The sequence below is a fragment of the Salmo salar genome, chromosome 04 (assembly GCF_965601325.2).
Source record: "Salmo salar chromosome 04, fSalSal1, whole genome shotgun sequence".
NCBI classification, from domain to species: Eukaryota; Metazoa; Chordata; class Actinopteri; order Salmoniformes; family Salmonidae; genus Salmo; species Salmo salar.
This window is the reverse complement of record NC_138294.1, coordinates 56,878,379-56,895,296: the sequence shown is the minus strand read 5'-3', so window position 1 is coordinate 56,895,296 and position 16,918 is coordinate 56,878,379. Positions and strand designations below refer to the sequence as shown.

The 16,918-nt window shown below is 45.5% G+C and overlaps 1 protein-coding gene across 1 annotated transcript in view; it reads left to right on the top strand.

Annotated features, from left to right (window-relative positions):
- The window catches only part of LOC106603380 (glutamate receptor 3), a 111,572-nt gene that overhangs the window by 66,178 nt on the left and 28,476 nt on the right, over positions 1–16,918 (top strand). Inside the window, exons 4-8 of the mRNA XM_082974583.1 lie at positions 2,623–2,810; positions 13,676–13,729; positions 15,466–15,627; positions 16,172–16,339; positions 16,524–16,628. Coding sequence (XP_082830709.1) covers positions 2,623–2,810; positions 13,676–13,729; positions 15,466–15,627; positions 16,172–16,339; positions 16,524–16,628 — 677 coding nt within the window. The remainder of the gene's footprint in view (positions 1–2,622; positions 2,811–13,675; positions 13,730–15,465; positions 15,628–16,171; positions 16,340–16,523; positions 16,629–16,918) is intronic.

Genomic DNA, 16,918 nt, shown 5'->3' with positions numbered 1-16,918 from the left:
ACGGATGATAAACGTGTTGTGTTATTCAGTGTGCCCTGATGGTGCTTTTACAATGTCCTTTCATCCAGGGGTCAGCTCCCTGGTTTTATCTTACATCTGACTGTCATTCACACGGCGCTGCGATACGCCAGACGCATGAAACCTCTTGATGAGTCTCCCAGCCTTTGGAAATATCAGACGTGCATAAACAGCTCTTCCTGCTCCGCACTGCTCCTCCAGTCGCCACCTGAGTGGACGATGATGATGTGGCCATGCTCAGTTCTTCACAGCCGCCTGTCTTATAAAAGGCCAAGTCTGGTTGGACAGCCTTCTGCAGTGTTCTGCTGTGTGAAGGTCACTTAGGTAGAGGAGAGGAGCTAGAGGAGAGGAGAGTGGATGGCTGAGTGTGGCTGTGCTCGGAATTCTTATGTGCTCTAGCTAGCTAGTCTATGGTAGCACTTCAGTTCACAGCGCTATATATCTATGCATATAGTAGATCCACTTACGGCGCCTACGGGCAGCATTCTATCCTGTTTAAAGTATTCATGAACACTCATAACATGTTTTCTCCATTTGACATGAATCAAAATGTCACATTCACATGGAAAGTAATATGCTGAAGTTGTGATGGCTGGCTGTTAGTGGAGGTGCTGTGAGGTGTGTTAGTCTACAGGTGTCTTTAGACTGGGCTGTCAAAGTGAGACAGGGTGTTTTCTTCCCCTGCTCTGTGGTGCACTGCACAGACCGCATCTACATTAGCATAATATACACGGATTGCTTCAGCATCAGTAATAATATTCATCGTTTTATTGAATCAGCGATTTTATCCCCAGCTCTAAGAGGAAAGGATAGCTGAACACGTGCTGCTGCCTCTGCCCATTTAGCCAAGCCGACTAGCATGCTGCCTCTGCCCATTTAGCCAAGCCGACTAGCATGCTGCCTCTGCCCATTTAGCCAAGCCGACTAGCATGCTGCCTCTGCCCATTTAGCCAAGCCGACTAGCATGCTGCCTCTGCCCATTTAGCCAAGCCGACTAGCAAGCTGCCTCTGCCCATTTAGCCAAGCCGACTAGCATGCTGCCTCTGCCCATTTAGCCAAGCCGACTAGCATGCTGCCTCTGCCCATTTAGCCAAGCCGACTAGCAAGCTGCCTCTGCCCATTTAGCCAAGCCGACTAGCATGCTGCCTCTGCCCATTTAGCCAAGCCGACTAGCAAGCTGCCTCTTCCCATTTAGCCAAGCCGACTAGCATGCTGCCTCTGCCCATTTAGCCAAGCCGACTAGCAAGCTGCCTCTGCCCATTTAGCCAAGCCGACTAGCATGCTGCCTCTGCCCATTTAGCCAAGCCGACTAGCATGCTGCCTCTGCCCATTTAGCCAAGCCGACTAGCAAGCTGCCTCTGCCCATTTAGCCAAGCCGACTAGCATGCTGCCTCTCGTACTGGGATGAAGGAGAAGAAAAAAAGCTTTTCCCAACAGCACCATTTTCTCTGTTTATTACTTACAGCCTACCACATAATGAGCTACTGCCACCACACATTTCCACCATCGCTGAAATTAATGCACGTTTTCCTGCCAGATAATGGAACTATGCAAATGTCTAATTGATTTTGTCCATCCATGCTTTCTTTCATTACCCTATTCTAGGGTTGTATATTGCTATGAATAAATAATCCAGTGGTAGCACATCATTATTCATTGTGGTTATTAAATAACATTCATATTTCGATAAGGCTATTACCTGTAAAGGGGTGCTACTCTTGTCTCGCAGCATAACCCCCATTTCACGCCCGCATTTCTACCTTGTCTATATTTATAGCTTTTGACCTTGAGTTGGCATAATAGACGATGCATTGATCTCCTGAAAAGGAAACATGTCCGGGTTATCACTGTGTCACTGGTCAGGCCCCATTTAGACTGTTTAAATTAGGTTTGCTCATCAGCCCTAGAGGACTGTGAGATCCATTTTGACCTAGAAGTTGGAGGGGCAATATCATTGACATGATGTACTTCACAATTTGAATTTTAAATCATATTAATTCAGTCATTACACAATGTGTCAGCAGAGACATTGGGAGTTGAAATGAAATCCTATTCAATTAAAATGTCCCTCCAAAGCTTCTTGGCACATTGCAAGTAGTATTTCTGCTAAACTCTGTCACTCCCATCAAAAAAATTCCAGACTAGAATTACTAGTTGGCTGTCTTTGAAGCTATAAGCTATTTTTTTCATTTGGCATGCCTACTGTACCATTTAGTTGACCCATGAAATGTGATATTGACAGGGCTGGCCTTTTGGGAGGTTTTTTCTCATGGGCTCAGAGACTATTGTGGTTGTTTTTATGATGTAATGATACCATTCAAGTGGACAGAAATCATTCACATGAAATGTTCATGCCCTCCACTGGTTGGTTAAGAAAAAGTAACGAACAGAACCAGCAGAAAATGGCCTCAATCATTTTTGTTTTTAAATTGGCTATGACACAATGTGATATACTGTGCCAAAAAGTGATTTTCAAAGCGCTTTCTATTTTGACTTTACAGTAACTGTGAAATTATTTGATTAAGTTCACTCTTCTCTGCAAACCACATTGCCACCTTTCACCATTCCACAGTATGTGACTGATCCCCTCTCTCTCCACTCCAGGTTTCTCTATCCTCCAGGCCATCATGGAGTCAGCGGTGGCCAATAACTGGCAGGTTACGGCCCGGTCGGTGGGCAGCATAGTAGACCCCACAGAGTACAAACGCATCATAGAGGAGATGGACCGTAGGCAGGAGAAACGCTTCCTCATCGACTGTGAAGTGGGAAGAATCAATGCCATCCTGGACCAGGTACAGTATAGTGGGGTTTAACACTAATACACTGCTGCAGTAGCTGAGGGGGTTTGTTGAACTCCACTTGGATGATGAGTTACCTGAAACCTGAAGACTGATGTAAGAGCTAATTACGTTGGAACCCGAGTTTGGTTGTATTGGTGCTTGTGGATCAACTGAATGACTAGACAACCAAGGTTTGCTATCATATTTATACTCTTATACCTATGGGAAGAATTATCACACACACACACAGTTTATGAGCTTTGGATCTTAGGTGGCGACACCACTTATTTAGTTATGTGTGTGCATGAATTTAATCTTGATAATCTTGATTCTACAAAAGATTATTAAAGGTTTGGTTGTGCGCTTGTTTTCAAATACAAAGAGGACTTTATTGAAGAGAGTCTGATTCGCCCACGTAGATCTCTGGCTGTGTCCTTTCAAAGAAGCCTTCTAGGAGCCTCAGTCTGCCATTCAGTCTGCCTCCATTCCTTCAATACCTCTGAAAGTCCCATCTCCATTTGTAGGGACCTCTCCTGGCCTCTTCAGCTTTGTACTTCTTATTCCTTTTCCATTATTAGCCTCTAAGACATTTACCAGGGCTTTTCCATTACCCTCGAAAACGTTTAACAGGGCAGTAAGGCTAAACCCCTTACTTAGAGCCTCGTAATAACCTCACACACCACAAACAGAGGGAACATTCTCTCTTTAAAGGGGTTATTGTGCAACATAACAAAAACACAGGGGAAACTCAATTAAAGCTTGTTGGTTCTTGTTTGAGGTCGACTCTTGGGCTACATTTTCACTTAGGAATAACAGCTACTATTAACAATGGTTGCCTGTTTCCTAGGTGATCAGCCACTGAGTTGGCCGTTAGTGTTGATTTTTATGTATTTGTTTATGTCTGCTGTGCACAAGCTTGGAATGGGTTCACTAATGCTATTGTCAAGAATATAATTTAATCCCAGTTGTTTTATTTTTTTGCTTGTTACACTCAGGATGACATTTAATGCCGATATACAGAGTTTGATTAATTAGTGATGTAATTCCCAACTATAACTAAATGCTTTAGGTTTTTTCATAAAACATGTTTCCAATGAGTTTTTTTCAGACATAATTGATATGTTGGAAATATCCCCTGATCAGTGACATTGGTCAAAGGCCTTTTTTCTAATATTCAATCTGTCAATTGAAATTGAAGTAATTCCACAATTTGTCATCTTGAGTCAGCGGTGTTGCAGGGTTTTCTCTGAAAATGTAACAGAGCTCTAATGAGATGGAGGGCCAGGGGTAGACGGTTCAAAGGAATGGGACTGACTGACTGACTCCCAGGACCTTCAATCCACACAGGACTTCCGCTCTTCATAGTGACACTGTTTGTTTCACCCATGCTAGGTTTCCTTAATATTTTACACAAAACATACAAGGTTCATATGATGGTGTGTGTGTGTGTGTGTGGTGTGTGTGTGTGTGTGTGTGTGTGTGTGTGTGTGTGTGTGTGTGTGTGTGTGTGTGTGTGTGTGTGTGTGTGTGTGTGTGTGTGTGTGAGTGTGTGTTAAGGCCTCATATTCGTCATTAATCATGGCTTAACGCTGACCTTCTTGTCCTCTGCTGAGGTGTGTGTATATGCGTACAGGCCTCTGGCTCTCATATAATGATCCTTCATTATGATGCGCTAAAGAGTGTTACTGTGACCTTTCAGACAGATTTGTGTTCATTGCCACTTGACCTTGAAGGATGTATCTAAAAGTGACAGGATATCACTTTCTCATTCAAGTCAGGATAAATGCCTACCTGTCCTGATTAATGTGAGAGGTTGAGTTCTGGACATGTATTAGAAGAATTCAGCTTATTAATTCTGAGCTGTCCTACAAATACCAATATGGTCATTCTGTTTAACGTCACGCAATTATAAGTGTGATTGTAACGGTCTTCGTCGTCCTCGGATGAAGGGGAAGAGAAATCAGACCAAAATGCAGCATGGTAAGTGTTCGTCATTTTAATGTTAAAACTGAACACTAATGCGACAAGCAAACAAAAGAACAACCGAACAGTTCCGTCAGGTGCAAAACACTAAACAGAAAATAACCACCCACAAAAGCCAAAGGAAAACAGGCTGCCTAAGTATGGCTCCCAATCAGCAACAACGATATACAGCTGTCCCTGATTGAGAGCCATACCCAGCCGAAACAAAGAAATACCAAACATAGAAAAAAGGGCATAGAATGGCCACCCCAACTCACGCCCTGACCAACCAAAATAGAGACATAAAAGGATCTCTAAGGTCAGGGCGTGACAGTACCCCCCCGAAAGGTGCGGACTTCGGCCGCAAAACCTAAACCTATAGGGGAGGGTCCGGGTGGGCATCTACCCGTGGTGGCGGCTCAGGAGCAGGACGCAGACCCCGCTCCACCGCTGGCTCACCCCACTTTAATGGCTCCCCTAGAGCGTGGTCTCTTGCCGCCGACCACGGACTGGGGACCCTCGCAGCGGGCCCCGGACTGGAGGGCGACTCTGGGAGCTCAGGACTGGAGGGCGACCCTGGGAGCTCCGGACTGGAGGGCGACTCTGGCTGCGCCGGTTCCGGACTGGAGGGCGACTCTGGCTGCGACTGTGGGCTGTCTCTGTCGGTTCCGGACTGTGGGCCGTCTCTGTCGGCTCTGGACTGTGGGCCGTCTCTGCTGGCTCCGGACTGTGGGCCGTCTCTGCAGGCTCCGAACTGTGGGCCATCTCTAGACGGGGCACTGTCGCTGGAAGCTCTGGACGGTGCACTGTTGCCGGACACTCTGGACGGGGCACTGTTGCCGGACACTCTGGACGGGGCACTGTTGCCGGACACTCTGGACGGGGCACTGACGTCGGAAGCTCTGGACGGTGACTGCGCACTGAAGGCCTGATGCGTGGGGCTGGCTTAGGAAGCGCCAGACTAGGGACACGCACCACAGGGCTAGTGCGAGGAGCAGGAGCAGGATGAGCTGGACTGGGCTGACGCACTGGAGGCCTGGTGCGTGGGGCTGATACTGGAGGTACCAGACTGGAGACACGCACCCCCAGGCTAGTGCGAGGAGCAGAAACAGGGCGTACTGGACTGTGGGGTCGCACTGGAGATCTGGTGCGTAGGCACAGGACGGACTGATTCATCCCAGCGCTCCGGAGACACAGTACGCAGCGCCGGCGCAGGATAACCTGGACCGAGACAGTGCACCGGAGACCAGATGCGCTGAGCTGGAACACTCCGCCCCGGCTCAATGCCCACTCTCGCCCGGCAGATGTTAGGAGCTGGGATGTAGCGCACCGGGCTCTCAACGCGTACTGGGGACACCGTGCGCTCTACCGCATAACACGGTGCCTGACCAGTACTACGATGCCTCCTGACTCAGGCCAACTTCTCGTGTGCCCCCCCCCAAAAAAATTGGGGGCTGCATCTCGGGCTCCCGTAGCTCCCGTAGCTCCCGTAACTTGTCCTCCCAGAATCTTCGCTCCTTCTGCCAAGTCCATCCGTCAACCCGATGCTCCAATCCACGCTGCTTGGTCTTCTTATGGTGGGTGGTTCTGTCACAGGTGTCGTAGGGATTGGACCAAACACTAAACAGGAAACAACTACCCAATCAGCAACAACGATATACAGCTGTCCCTGATTGAGAGCCATACCCGGCCAAAACAAAGAAATACCAAACATAGAAAAAAGGACAGAATGCCCACCCCAACTCACGGCTATGACCAACCAAAATAGAGACATAAAAGGATCTCTAAGGTCAGGGCGTGACAGTGATATTTCTGCTTTCTGAGTCCTGACAGTCACAGTCCCAGTGTGAATGTTGAAGCCAGCGGTGGCTCTGGAGTTTGAGGCTGGCAGGGCACTGGGTCGGCATCTCTCAAGGACGGTTCATTATGTGGGTCGTCACATCAACACTTTGCTTTAATATCAGCAGCTCCCACTGTAAGTAGGACACACGCCGTCCAATAACGGCATACAATCAGCCTGCTAAAAATAGCCCTAGCCTCCTAGCCTGAGGGAAGATCTCACACAAAGGCAGGCATGAGCCTGAACACAACCATAATCACTCAACGATGCACTGGGCTGGATGGGATAAGGAGAAGCCACCAGAATCCAGCAGTCATTTTGTACTGTATTCCTCGAGTTGTGTGCAGTACTGAAGGCACAGTATCTGAGAGATGCACAGAGAGGAGGGCTCCCTATCTCTCAATATGAACCCGATGCCCTGTAATTCAAAAAGCATGCCTAGCACAGTGGCTCCTCCTATTCAATCATATAGTCATTACTCATTACAGTTTCTCTCAGTGTGGTAGTTTGGTGCTAGACAGACCAGAGGGTGTGCTGGGCTGAGGTTCTGTATGTGTTGATTTGTGGGGTCTGGGAGCTTGCCCTCTCTCACCATATTCAAGGTATCAACCTGCTCATCCTCTCACTAAAGAATAGGCCCAGGCATGAATGGGTCTTGGGAGAGACCTCACTCCCACAAGCTGCTCATAAATTATAAAGCGACACGTGTGTAATCCTGGCCACAGGACCAGTTCACACACACACACACACACAGAGACACAGAGACAGAGAGAGACAGAGAGAGAGAGAGAGAGAGAGAGAGAGAGAGAGAGAGAGAGGAGAGAGAGAGAGAGAGAGAGAGAGAGAGAGAGAGAGAGAGAGAGAGAGAGAGAGAGAGAGAGAGAGAGAGGAGAGAGAGAGAGAGAGAGAGAGAGAGAGAGAGAGAGAGAGAGAGAGAGAGAGAGAGAGAGAGAGAGACCGACCATACATGCAGCCTCACTCTACTGTGATGGAGTAGGAGAAATGCCCACTGGTGGACTACAATTCCACACCAGGAGAGGAGGGAGGATGAGCTGGATTCTGCTGGTGGGGGAAATGGGAGCTTGTCGAGAGAACCTGACTGTGTGTGAATTACCGTATTGCTAAATGGTTTGTTTTACATAGATATCAGTGTTAACGGTATGACGGGATACACTGTCTTTGTAGTTGTAGTATTATTAATACACATTTGTATTACCCTTTCCTGCTGAATTGTTTTACCCATTCATTTAGCAAAGAAAGAGGTTTAAGTAGAAGGGGAAAGGGGAGGATTTGAATCCTAGAGATGACAGTTCCCATTCTGAAGGAGTTGGATGACAAATGACTCTAATACAGCTACAACAAAGAAAAGGCTCCATCAGGGGGAATGCTTTTAAGGTAGCCAAATCCTTTGGAAGATACCGGAGTATAGATGAAGCCCTGCACAGAGCCGCGGCTCCAGGCTACTTAATTAGAACAGATTCCCCTAGGAATACTTAGGCTAATGGTCCAGCAGCAGCACAACCCAGTACAGAACAGTACAATCAGGAGGAGAGAAGAGATGAAGATAACTGTGCTTTCTTACACGATGGCCATGAAAGACAGAAAGTCCTCTCTCTCCCAGACAGACTGATGGGCTGGTTTATAACTTCTACTGCAGAGGAATACAGCACCACATTTCAGCTAAAACTTCATCTGAATGTGTCTAATCTCATCATTCAGAATCAAATCTTCCTTGCGTGCTGGCCATCGTGCCAACTACTGGATTTGAATGTTAAGGATGTCATGAAGAACTAGTGTGTTTCAGTCTGGAATCTTAGGTTAATCTTAGGTTAATCTTAGGTTAATCTTCATAGATTTGTTGTTTTTCTTAGTGATGAGGTATTATGCCTTTTGAAGGGTAAGAATTATTTATTATCAATTGTTCTGTTTTTTAATCACAAAGGGAATTGACTAAATGTCTACAGATGTAGGACCATAATTTAAGCCAATTTGCTACAGCAGGAAAAAAATCCTGCAGCAACAGGAAATATATGAATTGTTATGTGGATTTTAATTCATGGAATTTTTGTAAGGGTTTATACATTTTTACATGGAAATTACAAACTTCAGAAGCCTTTTTAAACCTCTAATACACTACACGTTTTACATTTCCTTCATTGCTGGAATGTTTTCCTGCATTGCTTCAATGTTTTCCTGCAACAGGGTGATCAAATTAAGAACGTACATCTGTAGCTGTTTTCTCCTGGCCATGATATGAATGCTCCAGCCTCTGGCTCCGGCTGCAGACACAGCTAACAGCTGACATATGGGCCCACTGTGATGGATTGACTTTCAGACAGGGAGTGGCTCCCTCCTGTTACCCTGTTGCTCCACAAACCATAAGATCCATCCTCAATGAATGTAATGCATCACACATTGACCACACATTGACCACACATCACTGGCTAATATTTGAGGCTGATTTGTTAAGAGGACAATAACTATGAGCATTCCTTTATGGCACCCAGGCTATCTATTGCATTTATTGTTCATAAAGAATGGAGGAACCAATCAATGCAGTCGATACTGTAGCTCCTCTCTCACTCTCCAATTGTGCAGTTGGATAGGGTCTAGACTGTTTGACAGTTCTTCTTTTTCACTAGGCTTTGAAGAGTATTTCCATCCCCAAAGGGAATAATGGTGAGCTGTCCGCCCTGACTAGGGAGGTGGACCCATAGAAATAGAATAGAGTGACATTCTATTTGTCTAGAACACACTGGCCTGGCCCACCTAGCCCCTGACCAACCAACCAGGCCAATAACAACAGAGACTGGTTCAGATCAGGAAGTGAACTGATGTGACTGAGAAATGAGGATGACCCCACAAACGTTCCTATCTGTCTGTTTTAGGTGCAAACTATACATATTATCATCCCAGGGGAAGCAGGAAACTGGAGCTCCACGATCCTATACATATTTGTTATGCACACATCACATGCTTTATTTTTATTTGATATTTTCTGGCCTAGAAACAAGACGTATAAGACAGTACATTATGCATCCACTAGCTATTATGCATACTGTCTTCATATACAGCAATTATGTCTCCTAGACTGGAACTGGCCTCCTTTGAATGGTAATCCATGTGAGTCACTGAAATACCTCAACTCGCCCTACTTGCGTGTGTGCTTGCGCGTAGGCGCGCACACACACACACACACACACACACACACACACACACACACACACACACTGAAGAGTGGCTTTTCATTAGCAAGGACTGAAATTGGATTTGCATAGTCATACATCTCTTCAACAGAGAACCAGCACAGCGGACCACAGAGATATTCCAGCTTTCTGCATTTCAGATCACAGCGCAATATTAAGTTACTCATGAATTACTACGAATGAAACAGACTTCAATATTTGAGCCAAAAATAACTTTTCAAGTGGCACATTTTTAGAGGCCTGCATATAAGCGAATGGCCTGTGTTTTACTGTGTGATGCAGTTGGCACGATCCTTTCTTTCTGTGACTCTTCAGAGGAGAATATTAGCTGCTGGCTCCAGGCGCTGCAGCTTCATTATGTGCTTGCTGTGTTGTCACACTTGGACCACCGTGGCTCCTTCCCTCTCACATGGGGCTTTTTGTTCCCTGTTCTTTATTAATTGATATTTTTGATTATGCATACTTTCTCACGCATGGTGCCTTGCCTGCCTGCCTGCCTGCCTGCCTGCTGCAGGGAGAGATGATGAGAGGCTGAGGGGCAGGTTGGTTTTGCATGTGAGATCAGATCCTCCACTACAGACAGAGTCCCATCATCATGGAGATATATACAGTACAGTACTGAGAGGGTGGAGAAAGGGAGTTAATTTTATATTACATTTTCACTTTCTTTTTAGACTTCCTCCCCCACAGTTTGGACAAGGATAATCTCTACGTGCCAGCCACTGCAACTCTATTGAATATCAAACATCCAGTGTTATGTAGGAGAGAATTTTACACATTGTAGTTTGAGAAAATTCCTATGAATTCCAATAAGGAACTGGTGGTAAAGTTACGGTATGTTTCATTTGACCTTTGAATAACACCCAATATGGATAATTATTATTGTAAGAGTATCAAGGCAAGGACATACAATGTGGTGCGTTGCATCGCTTATTCAATTTTCATATCTCCTCCACCTCCCTCAATGTCACTGAGTGCTGTATTGTTAGATGTAACAAAAGAAGCAATGTAGGATTAGGACTGTCTGCCTCAGAAGTGTTTTATCACATACAAGGACATCTTCACAAATTACCCACAAGTCTCCATCTGTAATGGCATCCATCTGCCCGTTGTGACTGTCATTCAGACAGCATCCAGTCAGTCCTTTCATTCACACCTCTACCCTTCAACCTTAGTCCCTGTAATATGTCCTAATTGTCTTTGGAGAGGGTACATCCTCCATCCTCCAAGGTTACAGCTCAGTCCCTCCCCTCTCCACTTTCCACACTAAATCCCGTTACCCTGGGAGGCGGTGCTCAATGATTTCATTGTGTTTGACATTTTCAGCCTCCACCAGTAACCCCTCCCTCAGGTTCTGCCTGCTCCCCCAAACTTCTCCTCTCTCCGAGGGAGGATATTTGCGGAACTGGAAGGTCTTCCGACTTATCGTTTTAACGGAGCCAGGTTCCCAATGTGCGGGATAGGGTAATAACACCTGTAATGGCTTTCATAGCCATTTGACTGCCATGTAGGAAGACACAGAGATACCGACAGGCTCCTTGACAGAAGCACCTTGTTGTTCTACTCTGTTCCATTCTGCCAGGGATTAAGAATGAAAAGTTTGGTAACCTACAGAGCCTTCGGAAAGTATTCAGACCCCTTGACTTTTTCCACAGTTTGTTAGGTTACAGCCTTATTCTGAAATGTATTAAATCGTTTTTTCCCCTCATCAATCTACACACAATACCCCATAATGACAAAGCAAAAACAAGTTTTTAGAAATGTTTGCTAATTTATAAAAATAAAAAAAACGGAAATATGACATTTATGTAAGTATTCAGACCCTTTACTCAGTACTTTGTTGAAGCACCTATGGCAGCGATTACAGCCTCGAGTCTTCTTGGGTATGATGCTACAAGCTTGGCACACCTGTATTTGGGAGTTTTTCCCATTCTTCTCTGCAGATTCTCTCAAGCTCTGTCAGGTTGGATGGGGAGCGTTGCTGCTCAGCTATCTTTTTTTTCAGGTCTCTCCAGAGATGTTCGATCGGGTTCAAGTCCGGCCACTCAAGGACATTCAGAGACTTGTCCCGAAGCCAGTCTTGTGTTGTCTTGGCTGTCGTTGTCCTGCTGGAAGGTGAACCTTCGCCCCAGTCTGAGGTCCTGAGCGCTCTGGATCAGGTTTTCATCAAGGATCTCTCTGTACTTTGCTTCATTCATCTTTGCCTTAATCCTGACTAGTCTCCCAGTCCCTGCCACTGAAAAACATCCCCACAGCATGATGCTGCCACCACCATGCTTCACTGTAGGGATGGTGCCAGGTTTCCGACAGACACGACGCTTGGCATTCAGGCCAAAGAGTTCAGTCTTGGTTTCATCAGACCAGAGAATCTTGTTTCTCATGGTCTGAGAGTCTTTAGGTGCCTTTTGGCAAACTTCAAGCGGGCTTCCGTCTGGCCACTCTACCTTAAAGGCCTGATTGGTGGAGTGCTGCAGAGATGGTTGTCCTTCTGAAAGGTTCTCCCATCTCCACAGAGGAACTCTAGAGCTCTGTCAGAGTGACCATCGGGTTCGTTGTCACCTCCCTGACCAAGGCCCTTCTCCCCAATTGCTCAGTTTGGCTGGGCGGCCAGCTCTAGGAAGAGTCTTGGTGGTTCCAAACAACTTCCATTTAAGAATGATGGAGACCACTGTGTTCTTGGGGACCTTCAATGCTGCAGAAATGTTTTGGTACCCTTCAACATATCTGTGCCTCGATACAATCCTGTCTCAGAGCTCTACGGACAATTCCTTCGACCTCATGGCTTGGTTTTTGCTCTGACATCCACTGTCAACTGTGGGACCTTATATAGACAGGTGTGTGCCTTTCCAAATCATGTCCAATCAATTGAATTTACCACAGGTGGACTCCAATCAAGTTGTAGAAACATCTCAAGGATGATCCATGGAAACAGGATGCATTTGAGCTCAATTTCGAGTCTCATAGCTAAGGGTCTGAATACTTATGTACATAAGGCATTCTGTTTTGTATGTTTAATACATTTGCAAAAATGTCTAAAAACTTGTTTTCACTTTGTCATTATGGGGTATTGTGGCTGTAACGTAACAAAATGTGGGAAAAAAGGCACTGTTCTGGGAGTAACTTTGGTGCGGTAACTAAGCCTGAACTAGTCATTAGAGTAAACACAACAGCTAGCGTTGGTTGTTCATGCCCGCCTGCCTGCTATCACTGGGAGAGAACAGTTTTGGTCCTAATTAAATCTATAATACAGCCCTGTGGCATATACAGCTACAGCAGAAAATGGCAGAGAGCACTTTTCATTTGAGAAGGCAGTTGTGTTATGAAACGGGAATTTTTCTGCGCTTTAAATCCTGACCTTATTTTACACACTGATGGTAATGCAAAGGAACAAGCATTGTCATCGCAGCACAAGTCTCACCCATGCACGCACACACACACACACGCACACACACACACACACACTCATTGGAACACCCAAGCACTCCGACACACACACATGCAAACACATACCCAGACCCTGTTAGAGAAACACATTCATATACATTACCCAAGGAACATTATTTAGGAAAGCCAATTATTCTGGTTTGTTTGTTTGTTTTTCAACTGAAAGATGACAGTTGAGTCTGTGCGGTTTCTGCTGCTCAACAAATGTCACTGATGGGGATGGTGAAGGTGCACTATATTTTCTCATTAGTGCAAATAGATGGAGACCCACAACTTTGACCAAGTGGATCTACGCTCTACTACCGAGAACTAATAGATGCTTTCAGGTTCCATTGTGTCTTCATGGAACAGTAGATGAATAGAGTATGTGATGTGATGTCATTTGATGCCTCTTCTAACTGTGGTGTTGTTTCCCTCTCCTGCAGGTGGTGACCCTGGGGAAGAACAGCAGAGGCTACCACTACCTCCTGGCTAACCTGGTGACTAGAGTAGCACAACACAACAGCCCTTCTCTCACTCTCAAACATTTATGACAAAATGGGATTTGGAATTTGAACAAACTGTACTTTTACGAACAAATAAGAACACACATTATCTGCACCAACAAGAAAGTTTGAACTTTTTATGCTTAGCTTTCACCATTATCCAGAAAACAATATCTAACACATTACCTTTTTAACTGTAAAGGTGAAGCTCTCAGTACAGATGCACCCAGTTGTTGGGGACAGATTGTTTGATGCCTGCATGTTGTTGGGGACAGATTGTTTGATGCCTGCATGTTGTTAGGGACAGATTGTTTGATGCCTGCATGTTGTTGGGGACAGATTGTTTGATGCCTGCATGTTGTTGAGGACAGATTATTTGATGCCTGCATGTTGTTGGGGACAGATTGTTTGATGCCTGCATGTTGTTGGGGACAGATTGTTTGATGCCTGCATGTTGTTGAGGACAGATTGTTTGATGCCTGCATGTTGTTGGGGACAGATTGTTTGGTGCCTGCATGTTGTTGGGGACAGATTGTTTGATGCCTGCATGTTGTTGGGGACAGATTGTTTGATGCCTGCATGTTGTTGGGGACAGATTGTTTGATGCCTGCATGTTGTTGGGGACAGATTGTTTGATGCCTGCATGTTGTTGGGGACAGATTGTTTGATGCCTGCATGTTGTTGGGGACAGATTATTTGATGCCTGCATGTTGTTGGGGACAGATTGTTTGATGCCTGCATGTTGTTGGGGACAGATTGTTTGATGCCTGCATGTTGTTGGGGACAGATTGTTTGATGCCTGCATGTTGTTGAGGACAGATTATTTGATGCCTGCATGTTGTTGGGGACAGATTGTTTGATGCCTGCATGTTGTTGGGGACAGATTGTTTGATGCCTGCATGTTGTTGAGGACAGATTGTTTGATGCCTGCATGTTGTTGGGGACAGATTGTTTGGTGCCTGCATGTTGTTGGGGACAGATTGTTTGATGCCTGCATGTTGTTGGGGACAGATTGTTTGATGCCTGCATGTTGTTGGGGACAGATTGTTTGATGCCTGCATGTTGTTGGGGACAGATTGTTTGGTGCCTGCATGTTGTTGGGGACAGATTATTTGATGCCTGCATGTTGTTGGGGACAGATTGTTTGATGCCTGCATGTTGTTGAGGACAGATTGTTTGATGCCTGCATGTTGTTGGGGACAGATTGTTTGATGCCTGCATGTTGTTGGGGACAGATTGTTTGATGCCTGTATGTTGTTGGGGACAGATTGTTTGATGCCTGCATGTTGTTGGGGACAGATTGTTTGGTGCCTGCATGTTGTTGGGGACAGATTGTTTGATGCCTGCATTTTGTTGAGGACAGATTGTTTGATGCCTGCATGTTGTTGGGGACAGATTGTTTGATGCCTGCATGTTGTTGGGGACAGATTGTTTGATGCCTGCATGTTGTTGAGGACAGATTGTTTGATGCCTGCATGTTGTTGGGGACAGATTGTTTGGTGCCTGCATGTTGTTGGGGACAGATTGTTTGATGCCTGCATTTTGTTGAGGACAGATTGTTTGATGCCTGCATGTTGTTGGGGACAGATTGTTTGATGCCTGCATGTTGTTGGGGACAGATTGTTTGATGCCTGCATGTTGTTGAGGACAGATTGTTTGATGCCTGCATGTTGTTGGGGACAGATTGTTTGATGCCTGCATGTTGTTGGGTACCTCTGGTTTCACTGCAGGGCTTCGCTAACATGACCCTGGACAAGGTGTTTGCTGGAGGAGCCAACATAACAGGCTTCCAGATCATCAACACAGAGAACCCAATAGTCATACAGTTCCTCCAGCGCTGGGAACGCCTAGACGAGAGGGAGTTTCCTGAGGCTAAGGGCACTCCACTGAAGGTACAGTACCACACAGCTGTCAATGTTGTGTGGATGTTTTATTTACAGCATGACACATCCTTCTCTCTGCCCATATCTACTTCTGTCCCTTTCTCTCTGCCTAGCTGTTCATATATCTGTGTTTTTTTTGCAGTATCAAAGACAGAACATTTTCACTCACTTGTCAAAAAGAAGGCTGTACTATTCTACTTAAAAGCTTTTGTCAAATTTAACCAGATAAACTGTCAGTGAGGCAATAGTAAAATCAAAGAGGAAAAATAGGTTTTCTGTTTGAAAGTACAACAGTATGAACTAGCTTTGGCATATCAGGCAGCTACAGACTGCCAATCGCCAATTACTAGTGAATGAAACAAACCTTGAGGCAGAGTAGCAGTGGGCTGTTCAGCTACTGCTGTACCTACTTCATCATTGATAGACTCATTTTTACCATTTATTCCCTTTTCACATTGTGCTTTATTTGTAAGTGGGCTCATCACACAAACCAGCAAGAAGCCTTTGGACTGCTCTAATAATGTCATGATCTGCTGTGGTGGTTGTGTTTCAGTACACGTCAGCGCTGACCCATGATGCCGTGTTGGTACTAGCAGAGGCCTTCCGGTACCTGCGGAGGCAGAGGGTGGACGTGTCCCGGAGGGGGAGCGCTGGGGACTGCCTGGCCAACCCAGCCGTACCTTGGAGCCAAGGCATTGACATAGAGAGAGCACTCAAAATGGTAGGAGGGATCTTCACAGATACCCAGGTGTACCCCTGTTACCATGTCTTTAAAATATAGTAGGATATTTTGACTATATCTTGACTATCTTTACTTATTTAGTTGAATTCTTCTAGCAAACCTTCACAAAGTGGTTGTTTTGTGAAGGTTATTATGGTTCCTTGTGTCATGGTGTGCGTGGCAGGTCCAGGTACAAGGTATGACAGGGAATATCCAGTTTGACTCGTTCGGTCGGAGAGCCAACTACAGCGTTGATGTGTATGAGATGAAAGTAGGGGGGCCCAAGAAGGTAAGTAGAAAACAGCACAGTGGCTGAACATGTGGATTACAATGAATAATAAAATGTTCTCCAATACCCTACTTGCTTTCTAAATAGTAGGAATTTGGGGTAGGTGAAAGTTTTATAGTATGTGAAAATTGAGTGTGCTTTAAATGCCAGGATGTCACACTCATTTCGGCTTTTTATCAATAAGAATTTGCTGCACACTTAAGGAAGAGAAGAGTTGGGTTTTTTTACCCACGTGCGTTCGACAGCAGATGATAATCAGATATGGTGATGTGCTGTACCAAAATGAATGA